The sequence below is a fragment of the Lithobates pipiens genome, unplaced genomic scaffold (assembly GCF_037356315.1).
Source record: "Lithobates pipiens isolate NorthernLeopardFrog02 unplaced genomic scaffold, aLitPip1_a1.2 Scaffold_19, whole genome shotgun sequence".
Taxonomy (NCBI): Eukaryota; Metazoa; Chordata; class Amphibia; order Anura; family Ranidae; genus Lithobates; species Lithobates pipiens.
In genome coordinates, this window is record NW_027507764.1 from 327,634,896 (window position 1) to 327,659,028 (window position 24,133).

The 24,133-nt window shown below is 40.8% G+C and overlaps 1 protein-coding gene across 1 annotated transcript in view; it reads right to left on the reverse strand.

Moving 5' to 3' along the window:
- DROSHA (drosha ribonuclease III) overlaps positions 1 to 24,133 on the reverse strand; it is a 579,282-nt gene that overhangs the window by 115,535 nt on the left and 439,614 nt on the right. Inside the window, exon 21 of the mRNA XM_077492043.1 lies at positions 8,230 to 8,329. Coding sequence (XP_077348169.1) covers positions 8,230 to 8,329 — 100 coding nt within the window. The remainder of the gene's footprint in view (positions 1 to 8,229; positions 8,330 to 24,133) is intronic.

Genomic DNA, 24,133 nt, shown 5'->3' on the forward strand with positions numbered 1-24,133 from the left:
TGCAATCAATGCAGCCTCACCATTGCAATCAATGCAGCCTCACCATTGCAATCAATGCAGCCTCACCCCTGCAATCAATGCAGCCTCACCATTGCAATCAATGCAGCCTCACCACTGCAATCAATGCAGACTCACCATTGCAATCAATGCAGCCTCACCATTGCAATCAATGCAGCCTCACCATTGTCATGAATGCAGCCTCACCATTGTCATGAATGCAGCCTCACCATTGTCATGAATGCAGCCTCACCATTGTCATGAATGCAGCCTCACCATTGCAATCAATGCAGCCTCACCATTGCAATCAATGCAGCCTCACCATTGCAATCAATGCAGCCTCACCATTGCAATCAATGCAGCCTCACCATTGCAATCAATGAATCAATGCAGCCTCACCATTGCAATCAATGCAGCCCCACCATTGCAATCAATGCAGCCCCACCATTGCAATCAATGCAGCCCCACCATTGCAATCAATGCAGCCCCACCATTGCAATCAATGCAGCCCCACCATTGCAATCAATGCAGCCCCACCATTGCAATCAATGCAGCCCCACCATTGCAATCAGTGCAGCCCCATCATTGCAATCAGTGCAGCCTCACCATTGCAATCAGTGCAGACTCACCATTGCAATCAGTGCAGCCTCACCATTGCAATCAGTGCAGCCTCACCATTGCAATCAGTGCAGCCTCACCATTGCAATCAGTGCAGCCTCACCATTGCAATCAGTGCAGCCTCACCATTGCAATCAGTGCAGCCCGATTGATGCTCATCTACAGCCTCGGAGGGGACAGGGAAGGGGGCGGGATGAGCATGAACAGATTACATACAGGAGAATCTCCTGGTTACTTGGCAGCCTCTTTAATACAAAGTCCCGCCTCCAGTGATAGACAGAACAGCTGTTCAATGGTAGCCCAGGAGACGGGACTTCCTATTACAGAGCTCACCGAGTAAACAGAAGATTCTCCTGTATGTAAACTGATGGCACTCATCCAACCCCCTCCGAAGCAGCACCAATAAATACGGTATATATCTTTTGTGGCCCTGGGGACACAAAAGATTATATATATAGAAATCACCTGGGGGGGGGGGGCATTAAACCTGAATGCGGGCCCAAGAGATGAGTATCAGTAAGAATAACTGCATATCATCAGCTGATTGTATGCAACATCTTGACAATGATTAAAAATCTACCCCAGACTAAAAAAAAAAAAAAAAAATATGTGCCATCAAATTGAGTTGCAATGGCCTCTAAATAGAGCTTACCAAAAGAAGCCATGTCATGAAAGAAATGAAGAGGTTACCATTCCTCTTCTGAAAAGGCCCTGATCTGAAAATGCCCATTGCCCAGCTCTCAAGTTGACATTCTGGCTTCAGTACTTTGAGTCACTAAGTCTGAACAAGTAAGCAGATGAGCAGTTCTGATGCTACTCCTTTATGCTTTTTGCAGGTCAATAATTAAAAGCAGCAAAGCTGGAGAATGAGCATGACAAATAGACAAATACTATTTAAATAACAAGGGGTAATATTTGTGCTCAGATGCATGGCATATGAAAAATAAAAGCAGCTGGCATAAATATAATAATTACAATATTAAATAAACACAAAGTCTGTATGCAGCGCTAAAAGTAGGAAGTAGATGAAGAAACGGTGGATACAGGTGAACGAAGGAGTTGAAAGCCTCACACCAGCTACAGTGTATAATCAGTATACACCACTGTGCTCACATCTATTCCTCTTACCAGATAGCCAAATAAAACAAGCATATGGGTATATGGCTCTCTCATTAATATCAGCACAGGAACACTAAAGGCAAAGGATCCTCTGCAGCCTCCAATACCCAGTAATATATAGCATCAACTCCAATGACATTCAATAAGAATGCATGCCATAAAATAAATGAAGAGGCACACAGTAAAGCCCATACAAACAACACCTCAATTTATTTAAAAAGGGGGTACTAACAAACAGATGATAAATCATTTTTATTTTTTACTGCCCTCACAGAACATACTTTCCTGATGCTCTGTTCAGCCACCGGGAAGGGGGAAGAAATGTCCAGGTATTGCTGGGTATTGTAAGTAATTTGACTTACTTCCCCATCTCTTGGGAAATGGGAATGGTGCTTGTGGATTACCCTAGTGCTGTCACCGACAACAGAATAGTCAGCACTCATGTGTCAACATAGGCCACAGCGATTTGGAGTGTAAAAGGGCTTCCTTTTTTGGTTCTGAAGGCTGCATAGAGCAGTGGGAAGGCAGAAGATATTTATGTGCAGCTCGGGATAGGAGCCATTAAAGTGGACATGCTGGTTTGCATTGTATGGGTATAGTACAGGCTCACTTTGAAATCAAAAGTAGATTAAAAGGAGAGAGGCTGAGTCTGTAACCAATATTTACAGAGATAAGATAAGTTAAATAGGGGCGTCCACATGTGCATGCCTGTAAGGGGCATTGGCTACCCACACATAGTAAAATAGTATTTTTGTACTCATCATAAAATTATTTTCTTTGATTCCATTGAAGATCTCAGGAAGTCTTAGGCTTTTGGGTTATACTTCCACCAATAGGAGGATTGGAGACACAAAAATCTGTAGGTCGACAGAAGATATAATCCCTCCCACTACCAGTTTTGTAGCAAAGCAGTACTGACAGAAATATCATGTCCCTCAATGTACTCCACAAGAAAAGGAATTCATGGTGAGAACAAAAATCCCTTTTTCTCTCTCATCCATTGAGGGACATGGGAAGTCAGCAAATAACTGTGTAACTTGGGCTACAAAGTCCTGCATGACCACAGGAAAAGACTCAGCTGAGAAGGAAGAGGCTCCAGCTACACCTAAGATAAGGAGGACTGAGAAAAGGGGAGTGTCTCCAACATTAGAGGACAACCTGACTCTAGGCTGCAAACATTGACACCATCAGTAGGTGTGCTGAAAACAGTCTCCAACCTGCTAGCAGAAAGTGAGTTTGGGCCACCTGGTACTGCGAGACTGTCCCTGTTGACTCCCAACCACCCATCAATTCTCGTTATCTAGAATCAGACCAGTTTCAGTTGCAAAGATAGGCACTGTAGAGGCTCAGGGTAAAAGGCAAAGTGTCAAGTACTCATGAAAGTCAAACAGCTGGTAGAAGGTGATGGTTTCTGACTGACAAAGGGGGCCCTCGTGGCTCCAAAACATTGCTGTATATTTACCATGTGACCACAGAATAAAGGTTTGGACCCTTTTGACGAATCCATGGTGTGTTGAGGACATTTCTTATCCTCCTCCAGCTCCCATGTCCTCCTTCTCCATTCCCCGTATTGTGCTCCTAATCTGCCCTCCTCTCCTACCGGCTGCTGGGGGGGGATCTGTCAGGATGGAGAGTGGAGGAAGGGGCCAGTAAATATGTAATTTACCGACCCTTCCTTTTCTGAATTGGGTGCAATGAGCGATCGCTACCAATCGCTCCAGTGTCCTGTGATAACTGAGCAGAGTAACCTGTGTTTGCTTCAAGTTATGAATGGACAGGAGCCTCTGTCTCCTGTTGATTCATATTCAATGCTGAGGCTGCTAAGAAAGGGATCGGGGAATGTCTGCTTAGACCCCTGGTATCTCACCAAAGCCTCCCAACAGGGCTGATATGTAAAAAAAAAATTACAATAATTATTGTACAAGTCGTCGTAAAAAAAATGATATAAAAAAAAAATAGTAAAAAAAAAATAATATAAGATAAAAAAAAACGACTGACACCATCACCCCACTTCTCCCCCCACCCTATCGACACCTCCAACTACCCCAGCCCTCCCAAAAAAAGCAATGTGAAAAATGTTGACACTGTCCATTCCTCTACTGACACCATCCACTGTCCCCCAAAAAAGCATTTTGAAAAAAAAGGAAAAAAATATATAAAAAAAAGTTGTAAAAATAATAAATAACATGGTAAAAATAAAAAAAATACTGCACCCTCCATTTCCCTACTGACACCATCCTGCACATCCTACCCACCACTGTACACTCCACGCCTGCACATTCTACCCACCCCCATAAACTCCATACTCCTCTTCTGTAGATACTACCCATCTCCATGCACTCTGCCCTCCTCACAGGCACATACAACATAACTCCATACACTCTGCACTCCTCTCCCTACCCATACTACCCAACTCCATACACTCCACACTCCTCTCCCTGCACATACTACCCATCGCTGTACACTCCTCACATGCACATTCTACCCACCACCATACACTCCACACTCCTGCACATACTATCTACCTCCATACTCTGTACACTACCCACCGCTGTACACTCTGCACTCCTTGCCTGCACATTCTACCCACCACCATACACGCCGCACTCCTCATCTGCACATACCCCCCACCACCATATACTTCCATCCTGCACATGCTACTCATCTCCATACACTCTGCACTCCTCTTCTGCCCATACTACCCACCGCCATACACTCTGCACTGTACATTTCCTATTTAACATTAAGTCATCTCAGGCTCTATTAAACTCTACCCAATTCAAGCCACACCCAATATTTAGTGCAATTTAAGCCATGCCCAGATTTAATTTTCTTTTTTATCAATGCCTTGGGCCCAATTTTTATCTTGCACACAAGCCCACTGATTTCATGATACATCCCTGGCTGCAGGGCCTCATTATCCAAAAGTACTGACTCTCGCTATCTCCTAGTGTGCTGTACAGGGGATTAGAAAAGGCTGATCGCTAGAAAAATTCAAGTAATTATTCTGTTTGAGTTTAAAAATAAACATGATTAGGTTTTTTAGTTAATAAATAACTGCATCAAATTGAATCTTTTTTTGTCACTAAAATTGAGCTTTAAAGGCAAGGGTCTTATCTGCATCTACCAAGTCATACAAGACTTAGTCCCCTGTATATAATTTTCTAGCCCAGTCTGCTCTTAGCCTTTGATTTCAAATTCCCTACTTCTCTTTTCAACAAGTTTCTATGGCATATGACATCATAGAGGGTTTTCTAAGATCAAGGACCTACTGTGGACTTTGTTGTGGAAGCAAAAGTCTATTCAAAGTGCTTTTTATTCTATCCCACTCACTTGCATAACAAGAAAGTTGTAAACATCAAACAGACTTATCTACTTGCTTCAAAACGTCATTTGTTACATTCAGCACCCATGCGTCCCATGGTTTTTATAGTTTCAGAGAGTGAACCAGGAAACTTTCAAGTTTCCTCACGGAATAGATGTAAAAGAGATTCCCGTGTGATTTACTGGACATTCATCTAGTCAAGATGACCACTAAGTCTTCATTCCCCTTGTTTTATTTAAACACAGAGGAAATTGTTCTGAGAAGTGAAAACAAACTATATATACTTCCCAGATCAAGTTCTCCTGCGTTTAAATATAAATACGTGTTACACATGTTTGGGTGCATTCAGAGTATCTAATCAGTCCCTAGAATCACAGATTTTTTTTTCTTCTAATGCTAGGTTCACATCTATGCAGGTTGTGGCTGATGCGTTTTTCCGGCGCATCTTCCAGTGCATTTAAATTTTTTTGGCTAATAGGAAAGTATGGCAGTCCTTATATGTAGTGTGACTATGATGTGACTTTACACTCTCTGACACTCAAGTAGAATCTAAGTAGTGCAGGAATCTTTATGTGTTTGAAGTCGCATGTTAGGTTTAGGGGCTAGGGTTAAATGTTAGGGTTAAGAGCTAGGGATAAATGTTAGGGTTAAGAGCTAGGGATAAATGTTAGGGTTAAGAGCTAGGGATAAATGTTAGGGTTAAGAGCTAGGGATAAATGTTAGGGTTAAGAGCTAGGGATAAATGTTAGGGTTAAGAGCTAGGGATAAATGTTAGGGTTAAGAGCTAGGGATAAATGTTAGGGTTAAGAGCTAGGGATAAATGTTAGCCCTTGTACACATGGTCGGAAATTCTGACGGAAAATGTCCGATCGGACCCTGTTTTCGGATAATCCGACCATGTGTGGGCTTCATCTGACTTTTTCCGTCGGAATGTCCGACCAACAAAGTTTGAGAGCCGGATATAACATTTTCCGACAACATGATCCGATCGGACTTTGTCCAATCATTTGTAGAGAATTCCGATCGGACAAAGTGCCACGCATGCTCAGATCAAATTCCTAGACCAAAGCTATTGGCTACTAGCCTGAACGTAGTCCCGTCGTAACTAAAAAACCTCATCACGTTACGAACGATCGGATTTTCCGACAACTTTGTCCGACCGTGTGTATGAAACACCAGTTGTCGGAATGTCCGACCGTGTGTACAAGGGTTTACGGTTAAGAGTGAGGGGAAGATGGTCCCCACCTGTCTCCATACAATTGCTGGGCGGTAGCAATGTCAAACGTCACTTCCGCCCACAGCTTTTAAAGTGACAATTTTTTTTTTTTAAATAGCATTTTAGTCTAAATATGAGATCAGAGGACTTTGTGACCCCAGATCTCATATTTAAGAGGACCTGTCATTTTATTTTTTTTATTACAAGGGACTAGGGTTAAATGTTAGGCTTAAGGGCTAGGGATAAATGCTAGTGTTAAGGGCTAGGGATAAATGCTAGTGTTAAGGGCTAGGCATACATGCTAGTTTTAAGGGCTACGGATAAATGCTAGTGTTAAGGGCTAGGGATAAATGCTAGTGTTAAGGGCTAGGGATAAATGCTAGTGTTAAGGGCTAGGGATAAATGCTAGTGTTAAGGGCTAGGGATAAATGCTGGGGTTAAGGGCTAGGGATACATGTTGGGGTTAAGGGCTAGGGATAAGTGTTAGGGTTAAGGGCTAGGGATAAGTGTTAGGGTTAATGGCTAGGGATAAATGTTAGGGTTAAGGGCTAGGGATAAATGTTAGGGTTAAGGGCTAGAGATAAGTATTAGAGTTAAGGGCTAGGGATAAATGTTAGGGTTAAGGGCAAGGGATAAGTGTTAGGGATAAATGATAGGGTGAATGGCTAGGGATAAATGTTGGGGTTAAGGGCTAGGGATAAATGTTGGGGTTAAGGGCTAGGGATAAATGTTGGGGTTAAGGGCTAGGGATAAATGTTGGGGTTAAGGGCTAGGGATAAATGTTGGGGTCAAGGGCTAGGGATAAATGTTGGGGTTAAGGGCTAGGGATAAGTGTTAGGGCTAAGGGCTAGGGATAAATGTTGGGGTTAAAGGCTAGGGATAAGTGTTAGGGCTAGGGATAAGTGTTAGGGCTAAGGGCTAGGGATAAATGTTAGGGTTAAGAGCTAGGGATAAATGTTAGGGTTAGGGCTAGGGATAAGTGTTAGGGCTTTAGGGTTAAGGGCTAGGGTTAAATGTTAGGGTTAAGGGCCAAAGATAAAATGTTAAGAACCGTCATACTTTCCTATTAGCATAAAACCTCCCCAAAACGTGAAAATGCATCAAAAACGTTGCGTTTTTGGAGCGGGTCCATCGAAACCTATTACATGAAAAACGCAATCTGCTGTGGGAAAGAAGTCCCTGACCTTTTGCAAAAAAACAGCACTGGCTAAAAACGCACAGATGTGAATTAGATCCATAGGAAACCATGTTAAATTCTGCAAAATGAAAAACACATTAAAAAACACATAGGTGTGAACCAAGGGTAAATGCAGCTAAGTGGAATGCAATTAAACATACTATGTGCATTAAACCATTTAAAATCATTACACATGTTTTATTTACGTTTGGATATATCCTTTAAATGCACATAATTGCATGCCCATATGAATGAGGCCTAAAAGTCTTAGAACCTTTACCCTCTTCTGAAGTAATAACCATCCTAGCAGCACCTCATTTTCCCAGAATAAGAATAAACTGGTTAAGAGTTGACTTAGAAATGTTTGGCTGTAAATAGATTTTATGAACTTATTTATTATTACGGAGGGAAGTTCAAAGACTCATTTAAATAATTATTAATATCTTGGGACTTAGGTTTACATCGCCTTTTCTCTATTATCTCAGCAGAAAGCACCTTTATTGCAAAAGCACTGAAATGTAGATGAACCTACTTTGAAAGAGAGTCTGCGGATATTAAATATTGTGGATGAGAAAATGCTGCCATATTATGCAATAAATAAACCTGAATGGCATAAATAGAAGTAGCCACTGTCATTGTAAAGATTTAATAATAGCGCAGAGAAGAGCAGAAGGGGGGTACAGAAGAGGCTAGCGGAAAATCATCATAAAAAATAAAAAATACGACGATTTGGGGAGAAACGGGACACAGAAACGACATTCTTAAAAGTATTATTACCTCTGCTAGCATTGCGAGATGCTGATTCTGAACAATAGCCGTCCGATACGTAGCCAATCCTCCTTCTTCTAGACTGGGAAATAGGAAGTACAGGTGGACGCTGTCATGCAAATAAAATGAAAGAATATCATAACTGGCACAAAAAGAAAATCAATCGGTAGTAATGATCAAACTGTGCTGCTTATGGAGAATCAGAATTAGCATTTATTGGTGTTGTGAAATATGCATAGATTACAGAGAGATATTATTCATTATTAATCTATCGCTTCCACTGCACTGTACTTGTACACAAATTGGAGCCAGCTGTCAGGAGAGAAAAATGCAGATCAATACATGATATCTAAAGCAGAAACCTGAGTGGTGTCAAAAGCTTTACCGGCAAAGATTTTCTCTGCTACATATTCCATAACCTGCAGACTTGGCCGGCTTCTCCTTTCAGCGTTTGAAATAAAGCATGATAGAAATATCTAAGAATCCACAGCGGGGATTTTTTTTTTTTCAAACAGCACATGCCAGCAATGCAATGGAAAGCAGTTCTTTTTAGTACATAAAGGAACACTTGAACCCCACACTTGCATATGTATTTACAGTATAATAATACTTGTACTGGAGTTCCAAAAATAATAAATGAAAAACGTATGGAAATAACAGCCTATAGGAGTCATTAAGAAAATGTGTGTGTGTGGATCCAAAATGCATTCCCCAAGGTTCTACAGAAATCCCTGCTCTCCCACTGATGATATCCCTGTATTTCTCATCTGTTTTCATACAAATAACCCTCTGACTTGTTCCCCCCATATTCCTTTTACCTACAATCATTTTTATTCCTTCATATAAAGATACATATTTTAATAGTACATATTATGAGGAACTTTATTATTATTATTATACACGATTTATATAGCGCCAACAGTTTATGCAGCGCTTTACAATGTATAAGGGGGACAACACAATTACAGTACAATACAAAAGATTCAGGAGGGCCCGGTTCGTAGAGCTTACATTCTAAAGGGAGGGGGTGGTGGTACAAAAGGTAATGGCTGCAGAGAATTATAAACCATTTTGCCAAAATGTTTAAAATTTTCACAATTACCGTTGTGTATCTTGAGTGTTCCAGATAAATCCAGAACAATAAATTGAATTGTTAGAAATTAAAATGTAATTAAATAAGGCTTAAAGTGGTTGTAGACCCTTACATATACCTAGAGAAGTGACTGACCTCAGGTTATGAACAGAGATTATTTAGAGGTTATGAACAAATCCTCCTACATAATTTGTTTCGGTCTATATGCAGTCTTCTCTTCTTTACATCTGTTCAAAGTGCCGAATTTATAAAGCTTGTCTGAGAATTCAGAAAAAAGGGGGCAGAGCTCAGTGAGGAGGGGTCTGAGTGTTGATTGGAGCCCTTCACACAGCACACAGGAACAGAACTGAGGCGGTCAATCAGCTGGAGATCCCTCCCCCGTCACCATTGTTCTCTTGGTGTCAGGAAAACTGACACCAAGAAAGCAGGGGAAAGAGGCAGTATACTAAACCCCATACACAAGGGCCAAATGTTGGGAGACAATGGCCGGCTTAAAAAAAAAAAAAGAAAAACGTCTGACATTCAGCCTGTGTGTATGTCAGACGAGCATGCTGGAAAACCAGCAGCCCACTGACTCCTGATCAGCTCTCTCAGCAAAAGGCAGGGAGCGTTGATCAGAGTGCTCTGGTGGGGGGGGGGGGGTCCCCGACTCCTAAAACTGGAGAGTGCAAAATCTGGTACAGCTGTGCATGGTAGCCAATCAGCTTCTAACTTCCGTTTGTCCAGTTAACCTGTTCCAGACCGGCTCCTGCAGATATACTGAGGAAGAATGGCTCTCCTGGGTGAAATTCCGTACATTTGCCCAGGAGAATCACCAGAGGGCCCCCGCTTGCCCGCTGCACAACAGGGAACCCGATGCGCATGGCCGGCGGGCGGGATCGCATGCATGAGTGGCAGCACAGGGGTTTGTGTGTGTAAACACACAAATCCCTATGCTGTCAGAGGAGAGAAGACCAATCATGTTTAACTACAAAGTATAAATAGTGATCTGTCATCTTTCCTAGTTAGTCCCATCCCCCCCCAGTTAGAACACACACATAGGGAACACAACTCTGTAGTTGTCACTGGTGCCAAATATGTGTCAAAAGTGTACGACCTAACCGCCGTAATAACGCTAAAAATCGCAGATCACTGAGAACCACTGCGCTAAAATGAGAACCCCCATGTAAAAAATATTGTGCCCCCGCACACACACTAACAAACCCCTAGCCAAACACACAGCAAGCCAGCCCATGAAAGGGGGTGGATGCTTGGGGGCAGGAGGGGCTCGGGCACCCCAAAAGTCAACCACCTTGTTCCCCTATTGAGGGGGACAAGGGCCTCTTCCACGCAACCCTAGGCTGAGATTGTGGGGGGCTGCAGACAGGGGGCTTTACAGAATGTGGAAAGCCCCTTTAAGCTAGTGGGTACAAAGTGCTTTGTGGTTGGTATTGGGCTGAGCCCAACATGTCCCAAAGGCAGCCAGCAATGTTGAGTGCATGTGGCCTTGTATGGTTCAGAAGGGGGTTGGGCGATCGCTCTTCTCGCCCCTTTCCTAGCTGGCTCTGTTGTATGCTCTGAAAAAGGATGTGGTTTGGATTGGTGAAGGCAGCTCACAGTCTTTTGAGAATGGAGTGGAGAGTTCCACTTTAAAAGCAAAAGCTAGCCCATGGAAATCGAAGGGATTAGAGGAGGAGACAAGAGCATTGGAGAATGGAATGTGGAGTTCCCATTTAAAAGCAAAAAAGGTTAAATAACCTTTTAGGAGGAGCTAGAGGAGCGAGGGTCTTTTTATATAATTTTAACAAGCTGCATGTCACATGTTTACAACGTAACATGCTAAAATGACCTGTAATCTCCTTAAAAAAAAAAAAAATACATAAGGTGTAAATACACAAGGTGAACCAGCGTGAAAAAAAAAAAAAAAACAATTGTCAAGTTTAGAGGTGCACCTGTTCAACCACATGTACATTGCTTAATATTTACTAAGATTTTGGCTGTGAACAAACTTGTGTGAACTAATGCAATAGCCGCTTGCGCACTGCTTACATTGATCTCACGCAGTTCTAAATGTACTTGCAGGCACAGCAGGCTTTCTTTGAAAAAGTTACTTTCTCATTCTATTTTGGGCATATTTGTTACTTGGGTAGTTGTTACTAAACTTCCTAACATCACCCCATAATATTGGCACCTCCATCTTCTGTCAATATTGATTTGGAGATGCTGTGCGCCATGTCCATAGTGGCGCACAGATTGCATTTTCCCATGCGCTGAGATTGCTATAGTAAATTGGAAATTCGAGCTTTGTTACCGGCGCACCATTTCGTAAATATGAAAATGTGCATTGCGCCTCTACTGATGGCGCACAGCTTTCATAAATCACCCCCTATATCTCTAGATTTGTTGATCATTTTGTTTTCACTGAAGGCAAACCCTGCTTATGTATTTTTGATTACATGTTCAGTTTGAACAGCTCAGGTTTGTGACAATTTCACTTTAGATATCAGACTCAGACAAAGCAAAGCTAACGTACCTTTTAAAAAATGATGACTTGTCAGTTATAGCAAACTAAATAATACAATATCTGCATAAACTTAACAATGACAGGCTCTTTTAAAGCTACAACTGTTGCCATCCTCTTCTACTGGGTGTTATAATACTTATTCATAGTCTGTTGGTTATTAACATGTTAATTTATTTGACTCCAGTTGACCTTTATTTTTTTCTCTCCTAATGTTCATTACTGCAATCACATTTGTACTTAGAAATCCAATCTTTTTATTTTTTATTTTAACGGTTTACCCAGTGGCGGCCCGTTCATTGGGGCTCCAAGGTTTCACCCCCCCATCCCATGCGCTCGCCCCTGATCAACATGCAGGGCACAGGACGCATGGATTCCAATGGGGGGGAGGGGGTTTGAAGCATCGAAGCACATGATTAGAACCAGAGGCTCTAATAGGCTTCAAAAAAGGGTGGGCTTGGGGGTGCAGACCAAGATAGGGGACATTGTAGGGTTTGCCACCCCCCCCCCCCCAAAAAAAAGGACACCAGCTGCTTTCACCCACCAGAAAATCAATGGTGATTTGCGAAGAAGTGATAACAGTGCATATTTTGAAGGTGTACAGAGGTTTCATTACTGTAAAACAATGTATCTCTGTAGTAGCTTGTCCCTCTTACTGCTTTATTTGCGCTCATGTAAGGAATATGCTTGGTGTTACCAAGAACTGATTGCTTCTTATTCAAACTTGCGTCAGAAAAATTACAGTTAAAACTGACTGGTTCTCCTAAGCAACCAATGTTTTTTATGACTAAACTAGAGAAAAGAACGGGTCCCCGGTGGATTGGTTGTACTTACATTACGTGAAGTTGTACGAACAGAGAAACGCACTGTCACAGGCAAGGACAATGCTTCTGACAGAGTTCAGAATACTTGTCCTATCAAGCTTCATTGGCTTTTTCGCTATACATTCTCAGTTATAGTGAAATAAAGGAGCAACTGATAATCCCAGGGTTTTGAAGAAGGGAATGAAGTATTTTACTCTTATAGTTCAACTGAAGCCAGTTTTAAGAATGATGGCAGTTTTGTGCTGTTAGCTTGAGTTATTAAGCAAGGCTAGTCAGGGAACAAAAGGTGTCAGAGTACATGGCAGCAAAATGTGCTGTCTCTAGCGTCTGTCTATCCTGCCTTCATTCTGGAAATACATTACTTAGGTCTCCCCGGGAGTGCATTATTCTGCCAGCATCAAGGAAGCTAAACCTGCCTGTTGTCAGAACACATTAATAAAAACATAAGATTGATTAAGTAAATGAGCAATGCCTAGGAAACAATGCTGCACTGCATCATGCAGAAGACATGCAGTTCCAGCAATAAGGATTAAAAAAGAACGCCTGGAAAAATATAAAATCACGTAAAAGCTTCTTGTATAAAAGTTGTTCATCAACTTTAGTTGCATTTAAATCAGTGCATCTATATACAGAAACTTCTTGATGGTGTAATCACAGGATTCTGTGAAATATAAGTACACTAAGAATAAGTATATAACTCCCGCGCTGTCATATCAAAGCTAAGGGTGCACTGCAGCAAACACCTGGTAAGCTGATCCTTAACAGATAAGGAGGTAAATGAATAAATGGCGGTGCTGAGCTGTGAACTAAAATAATAATAAAGTGCTAGTGCAATAATCGACACATAAAAAGTATAAAATAAAAACTTGCTGCGTGTTAAAGTGCCAAGTGATAAGTGAAACAAACGGTGTTTCTACAGCCAATAAACATTCATAATCAATAACAGCTTGAAACCAATCACACATTAATAACATATATTGCTAATGTATATACAAATACAAAAAATTAAAAGTCCAATGTGCACTCTGGATAGGAGTATTTTGAGTATGCAAATAAAATCCAAAAAGTCGGTGACAGTCTAGCGGTACCCCTGATGAAGTCACATGATGTGACTCATCGGGATTGGAGCAATAAGCGGAACCAGTAGTGACGGAAGTATACGAGCTCAGCACTCGTGGATTATTGCCATTTTTAAAAACCAAACAGTGAGTGTATCTATATGTTTGTGCCAATAAAATGAGCCAATTATAAATGTATAATTCTGCATTATAAAAAATGACAGTGAAGCCCATGGTAGCCATTTAAAAGGCATCTTCCATATTTCTATTGCAAAGTAGAAGAGCCAAAATTTGACTGCATACTATAGTCAACCATGACCAGTGCCCATCTCTGAGCTATACAAAACTGCAGTCACTACCTAATAAATTTATGAGTGTCAACAAGCCACATATAAATGCAAATCCTCCGATGCAAACAAACCCCATAGGGACCTTTAGAAAGTGTCAATACTGAGTGACATTTGGACGACTACTTAATGCATCTGATGTACACCAGTGTTAAGAGTTTCGATCAACATTAGGCAATGTGTCAATGAGCACTGGCAACTGTGTATGCCAAAGACAGGCTTATATCTACACAATGCTCCTGGTAACACTTATTAGAGGATAGAGGATGAGGCTTTAATGAGGACAAACGGGAGTGCAATGAACATTCAACTGAATGTAAAATCCTGCATCCCTTCCCATGTGACATTTGCCTCTATAGATAATAAAAATAGTAATAAAAAAAAAAACTCCTTGCAATTTTTGAACACACTAGTTGGAGTTAGTATGGCATTAGCAGAGCAGACTACCAAATAAATGCAAAAAGTTATTGACAGAAGTCAATAAAAAATATAAAATACAGAGGAAAAATAAATTAACAAAAAAAAAAAAAAAACTTTATAGTAAAATACAGTAGCTATAATTTCGTGACCATTTATTTTGATTGGAACAAATGGACCTGAAATGATAAAGACTGCTTGTTAAAACATGGAAAAGAAGTAAAAAAAAAAATAGAATAAAATATAATATATATATATATATATATATATATATATATATATATATATATGTTTTTTTTTTTTTTTTTTTAGTTTTATGAATGTTTCAAAAGGTAATTGCTGAATCTTCAGGCAAGATGAATTAAACCTTAACCAGTCCATGCTGCACACAAGGCTTTTCTATCTTCTAATCCCTTCCAATGTGTATTCCCATAAAACTAATCTCACTTGTAAACAAGCTTTTCACTTCAGGTTAGGAAATACAAGATCAGAGATAAATCACAGCAAGGAGAAGTGACAAACATTTTGAAATAATCGCCCTTCTTCCTGCAAATTGGACTCAAGCACTGGAAGCTGCCTATCTGTTCCAGGCAAGCTGATCCCTTCAAGAGGGAGGAGAGGAGAGAAAAAATAAAAAATAAAAAGACATCTGACACGACAGTCACGCTGGATTTCATTCTGTAATCTTACATTTTAAGCCCATCAGCACTGTAAAAGACTTCAAAGGCAGCCACATAACTGAAGAGGGATGTTACAGGCTAAGAGCACAGAAACATGTACCTTATTTATAATAATAATAATAAAAAAAGTGCACTGGCAAAGAACACTGACAACAGTTTCAAGAACAAATACACCAAAAAATCTGAAGAGCAGCATAGATTTAATTTAAGACAAGAGAGACCACTTGGTCATCAGTAACCCATGATCTACCATCATGATAACAAGGGACATGTCTGATCCTAAGCAAAGAACACCTCAATAGCTGTTGATGCAAAATGTAATGGCTTTTACAGGTTCACTTTATTGTAGCCACCGAGAAACAAATATAAAAAAAAAAGGAAGCAAGATAAACAGGGTCTCTGATATAAATGGGGGCAACCATATTACTCATAACCTGACATATTTAGCTTTTCTAGGGATGTATTACATCAGCAAGTCTTAAACTACAGATTTTTAAGGTTGCACTTATTTTGCTGCAGTGCATTATTTGATAACTTTATGCTGTGGTATAACAACCCATTTATTTTGAATGGAATGGCAATGCAGCACAATGCAAGTTTTTGTTTTTTTCCATAAAGATATTCTTTTTAATTAAGGTAATGAAAGACATAAAAGAAGTAATAATACAGAGGAATAGGGTTCCAACTGGAGTACTAACAAAAGACACACAATAACATATTACCACAAAACTCAATGTCTAAAGCAGGGATCCTCAAACTACGGCCCTCCAGCTGTTGCAAAACTACACATCCCATGAGGCATTGTAAAACTCTGACATTCACAGGCATGACTAGGCATGATGGGAATTGTAGTTTCTGAACAACTGGAGGGCCACAGTTTGAAGACCCATGGTCTAAAGAATCACCAACATTCTCAGGTAGGCCAAGTATATAGATCACATTGAAGCATTCATAAATTATAAGCTTTATTTGTGGTAAGGTTTCTGCCTGTCGGCTTATCTATATCTCACAAAGTTGGGGCCTCTGGTCTGGTTTGCAGCCCGCTATCTGTATGTCTGTTCTTCGGAGAGGGGCGGACCAGGGGGGCAGCTATTAAGTCGGCCCCTCACTCCAGACCCTCTGCCTGTTAGGGTTCATTTAGTGGGGAGGGAAGATGGGAAAGAAAAGAGGGAGGGAAGGAGGAGAGGGGGGACAGGGAAAGACAGGGAGGAGTGGAAGAGTGTGAAGAGTTAGGCGAGGGGGTGGGATGACCACCAGCTACCATCTTCATCTACTCCTCTCAACTCACTTTAGATTGTTAACGCCTCTCATGGCACAATGCAAGTTTTAACATATCTGCAGAATATTTTTCAAAGCAGTACACCACAACACACAAATGGTTTACATCTATGCTTTGTGGTGCCCTGGATAGGTGTACTGGGGTGGCATTCAAAATAAATGGCACCACACACTTAGTTTTGTATGTTACCACACCATGCACCTGGTTTACTGTGTGTCTTGATCTCAAACATGGCACAATGATAGCCAACAAAGGGTAATGTCATTTCTAGCAATGGGGCAAACTTTGCTATCCTGTCTGACTGCTATTTGCACCAGGACTTCTCAGTTGATAGCTCACCATGAACATCAAATTGACAGGTTTAGACATGATCATTTCACGTAATGCCAACTTTGGCTTGTTGGCTTGTAGAAAAAATTCAAACAAACGATCAATTAGATAAAAAAAAAAAAAAAAAACATTTATTTTTAGGCCTTTTATTTTAATTAACCCTGAAGTATTGGACAGTGAATTTTTTCCCAGTGCTTGTGTCCCAACGTTAACAATTACAATCATTTGTGCCACTACATTGTCCAGTCATATAAAGCTACAACATTCAAGAATCACATTTCAAGATGCAAGCAGCAAAAAACACTGAGGGGTTGATTTACTAAATGTAAATGTGATGTCGAGCTGAGGCAATATGGCGGCTCATGCGATGAAGGAGGAGATCGCCTGCAGACTGTTGGAATTGCCCAGCATGGAATCTATATGAGCATGATATGACTCTTTATACTCTTAGAGTTGTATCGTTCTAGAAAGCAGATTTTAGTCTCTGTGTGGTGGCGGAGGAGCACTTTTGAAGAAGCGTTTGATACTTTTCTTTCACCGTTACACCAAACCTTTCAAATTTTGGACATTTTATCACTATGGGACCTTTTTACCTGGCTACTTTTTTTAAAAAGTATTTCTGTTATATTATTTTTATTTGAATTGCAGTGCAGCACATTTTGGTGTTCTATGTATTGCTGTGATAAATATCTCATGGCGTGCTGGCAGTTCTTGTTCCTACTTATGGTTGTTGTTATCGCAGGTACCACTGTATTGTTTACACTTGATTTACTAAAACTGAGAGTGCAAAATCTGGGGCAGCTCTGCATAGAAACCAATTAGTGAGAAAATAATGCTGCAGCGCTAATATCATAATACCCTTGACAGCATGGCATTTCTTACATTTTGTTTCATAGAAACCAATTAGCTTCCAGTTTTTTTTGTCAACACTTAATTGAACAAGCTGAAGCTAGAAGCTGATTGGCTACCATGCACAGCTGCAGCAGATTTTGAACATTCCAGTTTTAAGTAAATCAACCCCAGAACATTCCCAAATGGTGGCCAGAAAACTGGAAGGTAATGTGGCTAAATGCTGCAGTTAGTATTATTTTATCACACAGCACATCTACATCCTAAATGAGTAGCCATGTGTAGCAAGCAGATTAGCTATATACATTTTTCCTAATTGGCTTCTTCACACCTAGTGCATTGGGCTGCGTCAATCGGAGTTTCCGCCCTTATGGAACAGATATAACAACACTATTTAATTGGTATAATTAGCATACCTAAATGGGGAAAATAAAAGAAGTTCATTGTTAAGAGTTTACATACGCTTGGCAAACTACAGCAATACATGCCAAGTGTCCCTTTTGTTCTTGTGTGAATATTGCCTGAGCCAGGTTAACCTCAGCAGAGAGATTTCCAGATATTTCTGTCGCTGTGTGCAATAAAGCAGATCTAACAAAAAAGAAAAAAAATCACTTTTCAAGTTTGTGTTTCCTTCTGAAATAACCTGCCCTACTTTAATTCTTCATTGTGAAAGACTCGGTTGGTTTCTTATTATAGAGAAATATGGGCATTACAGATATTGTTCCCCTCCTCACAGGTTGCTGGTGCAGGTCTTCAGAAACGTTTCATAAATCAGCTCTAAAACCACACTTTGGAAATTTCTGCAGTATTTGTTTCGTGGTTGTATGTCAGAAGCAAGCAAAAAAGCACAAACTATTGTATATACTGCTGTATTTCTTCGTGCAAATTCCAAGGTTAGACTGTCTGCTATGCCAAGGAAAGCGATTAAACCTATCTTAAATTTTGCAAGAGTCTGAAAAAAAAAACTGCAGATGCTGGAAACACCAGCAAATACATTTATTTTATTGTCCTTACAATGCAAGAGAAGGGCATGCTAAAATTCTATCTACAGGAATGAGTGCCACATGCACATATAACCAGTACCGTGAATATTCGTACAATTGGTACCTAGAGAAAAGAGATGATAAACTGGTCTATGGGCGAACACATGAGAAAAAATATCTGACGCTGATAATGACGAAAATGTAAATGCATTTCTGAAACTGCCAGTGCCTGGTAGGGCTATATTAATTTTGTTTGATCGTTCCCCAGATGGCATTGCTAGGTTGCTAACTGCATCAGGGCTGTTGCTTTATATTTCTCAGAAATATCAGCTCTGCCAGTGATAGAGTCAGCTCTAAAATAAGCAACACAAAAACAGCACAGGAGACAAGCAAAGAGATTCACCCCCGTCTCCGAGAAGGGGAAAAACAGGATTTTCATTTTTTTTTTTAACATGAAATCCATTTCTAGAAGTTCATTACACCCTCTTTGCCTTTGTGGTCTGCTCTCAATACTGCTTTTTCTTTACATGTATTTGCTTGCCAGTGTCCAATTCCTCCTGAAGGCAGCAATATAACCCAATTATCTCAGAAAAACTGAATTTGGTGTCTAAAACTCAGTCACTGCCTGTAAACAATTTATTGTTGAATTGTTTATTATTGAAACATAAAAGCAGGTGCTTGACTTTGTACATCAGTAAGGTGAATTGTTCACCACATAGCTATGACTATGTTAAGAGTAGATCTGTTATACTAAAATATGGTGCTGCTGTTGCTGAGCTTCCTCTAAATTACTAACTTCCTGGCTCCAACGTTGACCCACTGGTATCGATACTTTCTGATTTACTGACTATGAACAAGTATGCAGATCAAACAAAGTCAGAGAAAGGGTCAGTTCTCTTCTAAATGCCTACTCTGGCTCAGTAGCTTCAAGTATTGAGGCAGATTTGTTGCCATGGCACAGCCAAAAGTTTTGAGAATGACACAATTATTAATTTTCACAAAGTCTGCTGTTTCAGTGTTTTAGAGCTTTTTGTCAGATTTTACTATGGCATACTGAAGTATAATTACAAGCTTTTTATAACTGTCAAAGGTTTTTATTGACAATTACATTAAGTTCATGCAAAGAGTCAATATTTGTAGTGTTGACTCTTTTTTTCAAGACGTCTGCAATTCACCCTGGCATGCTGTCAATCAACTTCTGGGCCAAATCCTGACTGATGGCAGCCCATGCTTGCATAATCAATGATTGCAGTTTGTCAGAATGTGTTGTTTTTTTTTGTTCACCCGCCTCGAGGATAGACCACAAGTTCCCAATGGGATTAAGGTCTGGAGAGTTTCCTGGCCATAGACCCAAAATTTGCTGCCCTTCTTGACACCAGACCATCCTCCAAAAGTCTCTGCCTCACTGTGCAGGCAGATGCACTCATACCTGCCTGCTGCCATTCCTGAGCAAACTCTGCACTGGTGGCGCCCTGATCCTGCAGCTGAATCAGTCCTGGTGCTTGCTGGACTTTCTTGGGCACACTGAAGCCTTCTGGACATGTTTTTACGGGAACAAGTTCATTTTCATGGCAAAGAGGGACTTTGCAATTAATTTTAATTCATCTGATCACTCTTCATAACATTCTAGACTATATGCAAATTGACATAATAAAAACTGAGGCATCAGACTTAGTGAAAATTAATATTTGTGGCATTCTCAAAACCTTGTCCACGGCTGTACATCAATGCTATTTACAATATTTCTTATCAAAGCCAAACGCGTATGTAAAAACAAACTTTAGTTTTAGTGATTAAGGGTAAAAACCCTGTTAGATTTTTATTTCTGTTATGTGTCCCCACACTGGTAACAATTGTCTAAGAAAATATATTCTCTTTCGCTTTAAAAAGATCTCCATGCGGATTCCATCAATAAAGCACAGGAATGAAAACACTGAGTGCCTTGAGATTCAAGATGGTGCACACACCCCCCTTTACTTTGGGAATAATGAACAAGTTTCAGTAGAACCTTTGAGGGGAAAAAAAAACAATTAGTCAGGGTTTTTCCAGTTTTCATATAAAACAGGTTCTAGTGGAACTGTACAGGAAATGTACAGAAAATGATTTATATATGGACTTAGGATCTTTAAAAATTAGTAACCAAGGTGGTTTCAGTTACAGAATGCTCCCAGTTGAAACTTAAGCATACTGATATGGTATCTTTAAAGTCAGCAGACTGAGGCTGCTCAGGCATAAAATCATCCCAAATGGGTTGGTCAAAGTTCTGATCATCCCCAGCAGAATGCGCAGAGCCTAGCATAGCTGCAGGAGAGACACTGCAAGCTGTCTTGGAAAATTGTGAGCTGGAGGGGTTGGCGGAAACAAACTGCAAGTATGGTAACGTGTAGAGATATCAAGAGACCTTGGTTATTTAAATAACAGCTGCTAAACGCAGTGGAGATTATATGGCTGGAGGTAACTATCAATGTAAGCAGTAGCAAGGACAAACTGAGGTGAACCCATGACCCTTGTAAGGAGAGCAGTGGCAGGAAGTAACTTTGTAGGCAGGTACCTAATAAAGAGTGATTGTGTAAGCAAGTTGGTCTGCCCAGGTCGAGAAAGGGTTAATTGGGTCTGGACTCCTTTCCTGGGCTTTTTGGGTTCTGACTTCCTCTCCAGTGCATATTTAAATCGGTGGAGGCCAGGTTCCAGAAAAGCAATTGTACATGGGGTGCTGAGAAAGGGCTGCTGTGCCATGAAGTCCCACAGAAAACTGGAACTTTGGAGGAATCTGCCAACTTTGGAGGACACCAGTTATGGAATACACCTATTAAGGTATGCCTGGGCAGTCTAAGCTTAGTCAGTTAGGGTTGACTTAGTCTACTGCAATTAGATTTTTTTTTCTTTTTTGTCATTGCGTGAAAAGCTCTAGTACTTTATCATATTGCAGATTGTTATTACACAAAACTTCTAGCGCCTTATAATATTGCACATTATTGTATTTGATTGCACAATTGAAGATATTGAAGATATTGTTTGCACTTTACACCACAACAGCGGGTTATCATTAATAACTCGTATAACCATGGTCACGAGAGAGTTCTCAGCAAAGTCTTTTAAAAAGTTCTAAGCCTAGTCTGAAGTTATTAAAGGGGTGCATGGTAACATATGGCATATCAGAAGAACAAGGCATGTAAAGCACATATGGGGTATGAAGCAAGGCCACTACAGAAGGTCAACTCGGCAGGAGAGTTGGAGAGCGGTTGCCATAGGTAATCATGAACTGGTGGGAAGTGTATAGCAGATGGTCATAAATCGTGGTACCTGGCGAAGGTGACAGGTTAGCTGGTAGTGAGAGGGTCAGTGAGCTGGCTCAATCCCTAGCGGTTGGTTACCCATAGTAACCAGGAAAACTCACGGTACGGAGACCCAGCATACCTAGCCCCATGGTAAGGGAGATAAGCAAGAGCGAGCATGAAGTCTGTGCTAGGTGCTCAGCAGGACCCCATTTTGGGAGTGAGGTGGCAGAGGTACACTGGAATTGGGGAGAGGGCATGGGCTCAGCAGTGTCCCTCCTAAATGCATACATTAAGGAAGATTTGTAGTGGCATGGGACAGCATGTTTTACAGAGAAACTCTGTATATTAACATACTGCACAGAGTGTAAGGCTCATATGTGGGCCAGGATACAGCCCCACCTGGTCCCGGGCATTGCTCAGCATGTACACAAAAGAGAGGTACCCTTGTGCACATGCAAGGTGAGTAGGTCCCACCCACAACTTACTTTTTATAACTTACACTAACTTTAACCTGTGTATGCTTACTCCTGAGACACATTTTTGTGCAGTGTACTGCCTTAATCAAGCAGACCATTAAAATTTTGGAACAAATGGAGAGACAAAGTAACAGTGGTTTTCTATTCACAAACTGATGAGCTGCTTGCTAGTTGCTTACTTTGTAGCGTTTAATACAAATGTGAGAAGTGTTGGGATGCCCTGGGTAAGCCAGTGTTTCTCATCCGTCAATTTATAAGGGAATGAAAAACTTTTTGGCAACAATTGTTAAGCTGAGTCTTTTCTACATACTGTATGCCATAAAGTTTCTGCCCTAAATGAATTAGGATCCATTCATACTTCTATGTTTTGAACGATAACAAGCACACATGACAACGTACAATGCACACAAAAGTGCATTTGTTACTTTTAAGTGGCACACATTAAAGCAGCACACCTCTGATGTGCCTGAATTGCAGCACACTTCAACCCATGATAATGCAATACAGTGCATTATGGTACACTGAATCATAAAAAAAATGGTGCATGTGTGTTTTTAGGTCCGTTGTGCAGTGTTGGTAGTCCAACTGACTGGATAGATGTGAATGAACACGAACTGTAATGCTGCGTACACACGACCGGACTTTCAGGCAGACTAGGTCCGACGGAATCAGTCCATCGGACAATCCGATCACGTGTGGGCTAATCTGATAGTTTTTCATCTTAAAAATAGAACACGTTTCAAATATGTCTGACGGACTCAATTCATATTGGGAAAACTGTCCGTATGCTGGTCCGAAGGACCAAATACGACGCAAGGGAAGCTATTGGCTACTGCCTATTGAACTTCCTTTTTTAGTCCCGTCTTACGTCATCACATTCAAAACTAACAGACTTTCAAACAGACTTAGCCTGTTCGTTTGTGGCCAAGTCCGTTCGTTCGGAAAGTCTGACAGAACTAGTCTGACGGACCTAGTCTGCTGGAAAGTCCGGTCTTGTGTACACGGCATAAGGCTTTATATCTTGCAAGTGCTAAGTGGCTTTTTACATGTTTGCAAACACATGCAGTTGGGACTCTTGTTCTTATTAAACACTAGAGGAAGTTTCTTTTTTTTTTCTTGGCTCACAGGATTGAGAATTGGTGAATGTATTTATTTAATGCACAACTGGCAAAATGCCATTCCAATATGCACACAAGCTGCTTGATGTTTCTTTTCTATGCAGGGTTAAGGTAAAAGTACAGTGTAAGTTCAGTTTGCAAATATTTTAAGTTATTTTTTGCAGTGTTTACTTTGAGGGAAACCACAATTGACTTTTTGTAAAACAAAAAAGTTGCTTCTTGGGTATCTTTGGCTTTAAAACGGGAGTAATCCCATTGACTTATTTTTTTTTTTCTGACCTGCAAGGGAAAAGTCATAATGAGCTAGTATGCACCACATACTAGCTCATTATGAAATACCTTAGAACAAGGCCCCGACATCTCGCCCGAACCACGCCGAGGCGTTTCTTCCGGGTATCGTGGCTCCGGCGCTGTGAGTGGCCGGAGCCACGATATCGTCACTCCAGCGCATGCGCATGGGATATATCTTTCCAGCAGGGTCCGGCGTCTGCCGGACTTTCAGCCAAGAAGCCCCTGTGCGCATGCGCCGCTGCAGTCAGCGGCGCATTGCGAATGAAGCATCTCCTAAACCATACAGGTTTAGGAGATATTTTTTTACCTACAGGTAAGCCTTATTATAGGCTTACCTGTAGGTTAAACTTCTAAAAAAGACTTTACTACCACTTTAATAAATCACTGACT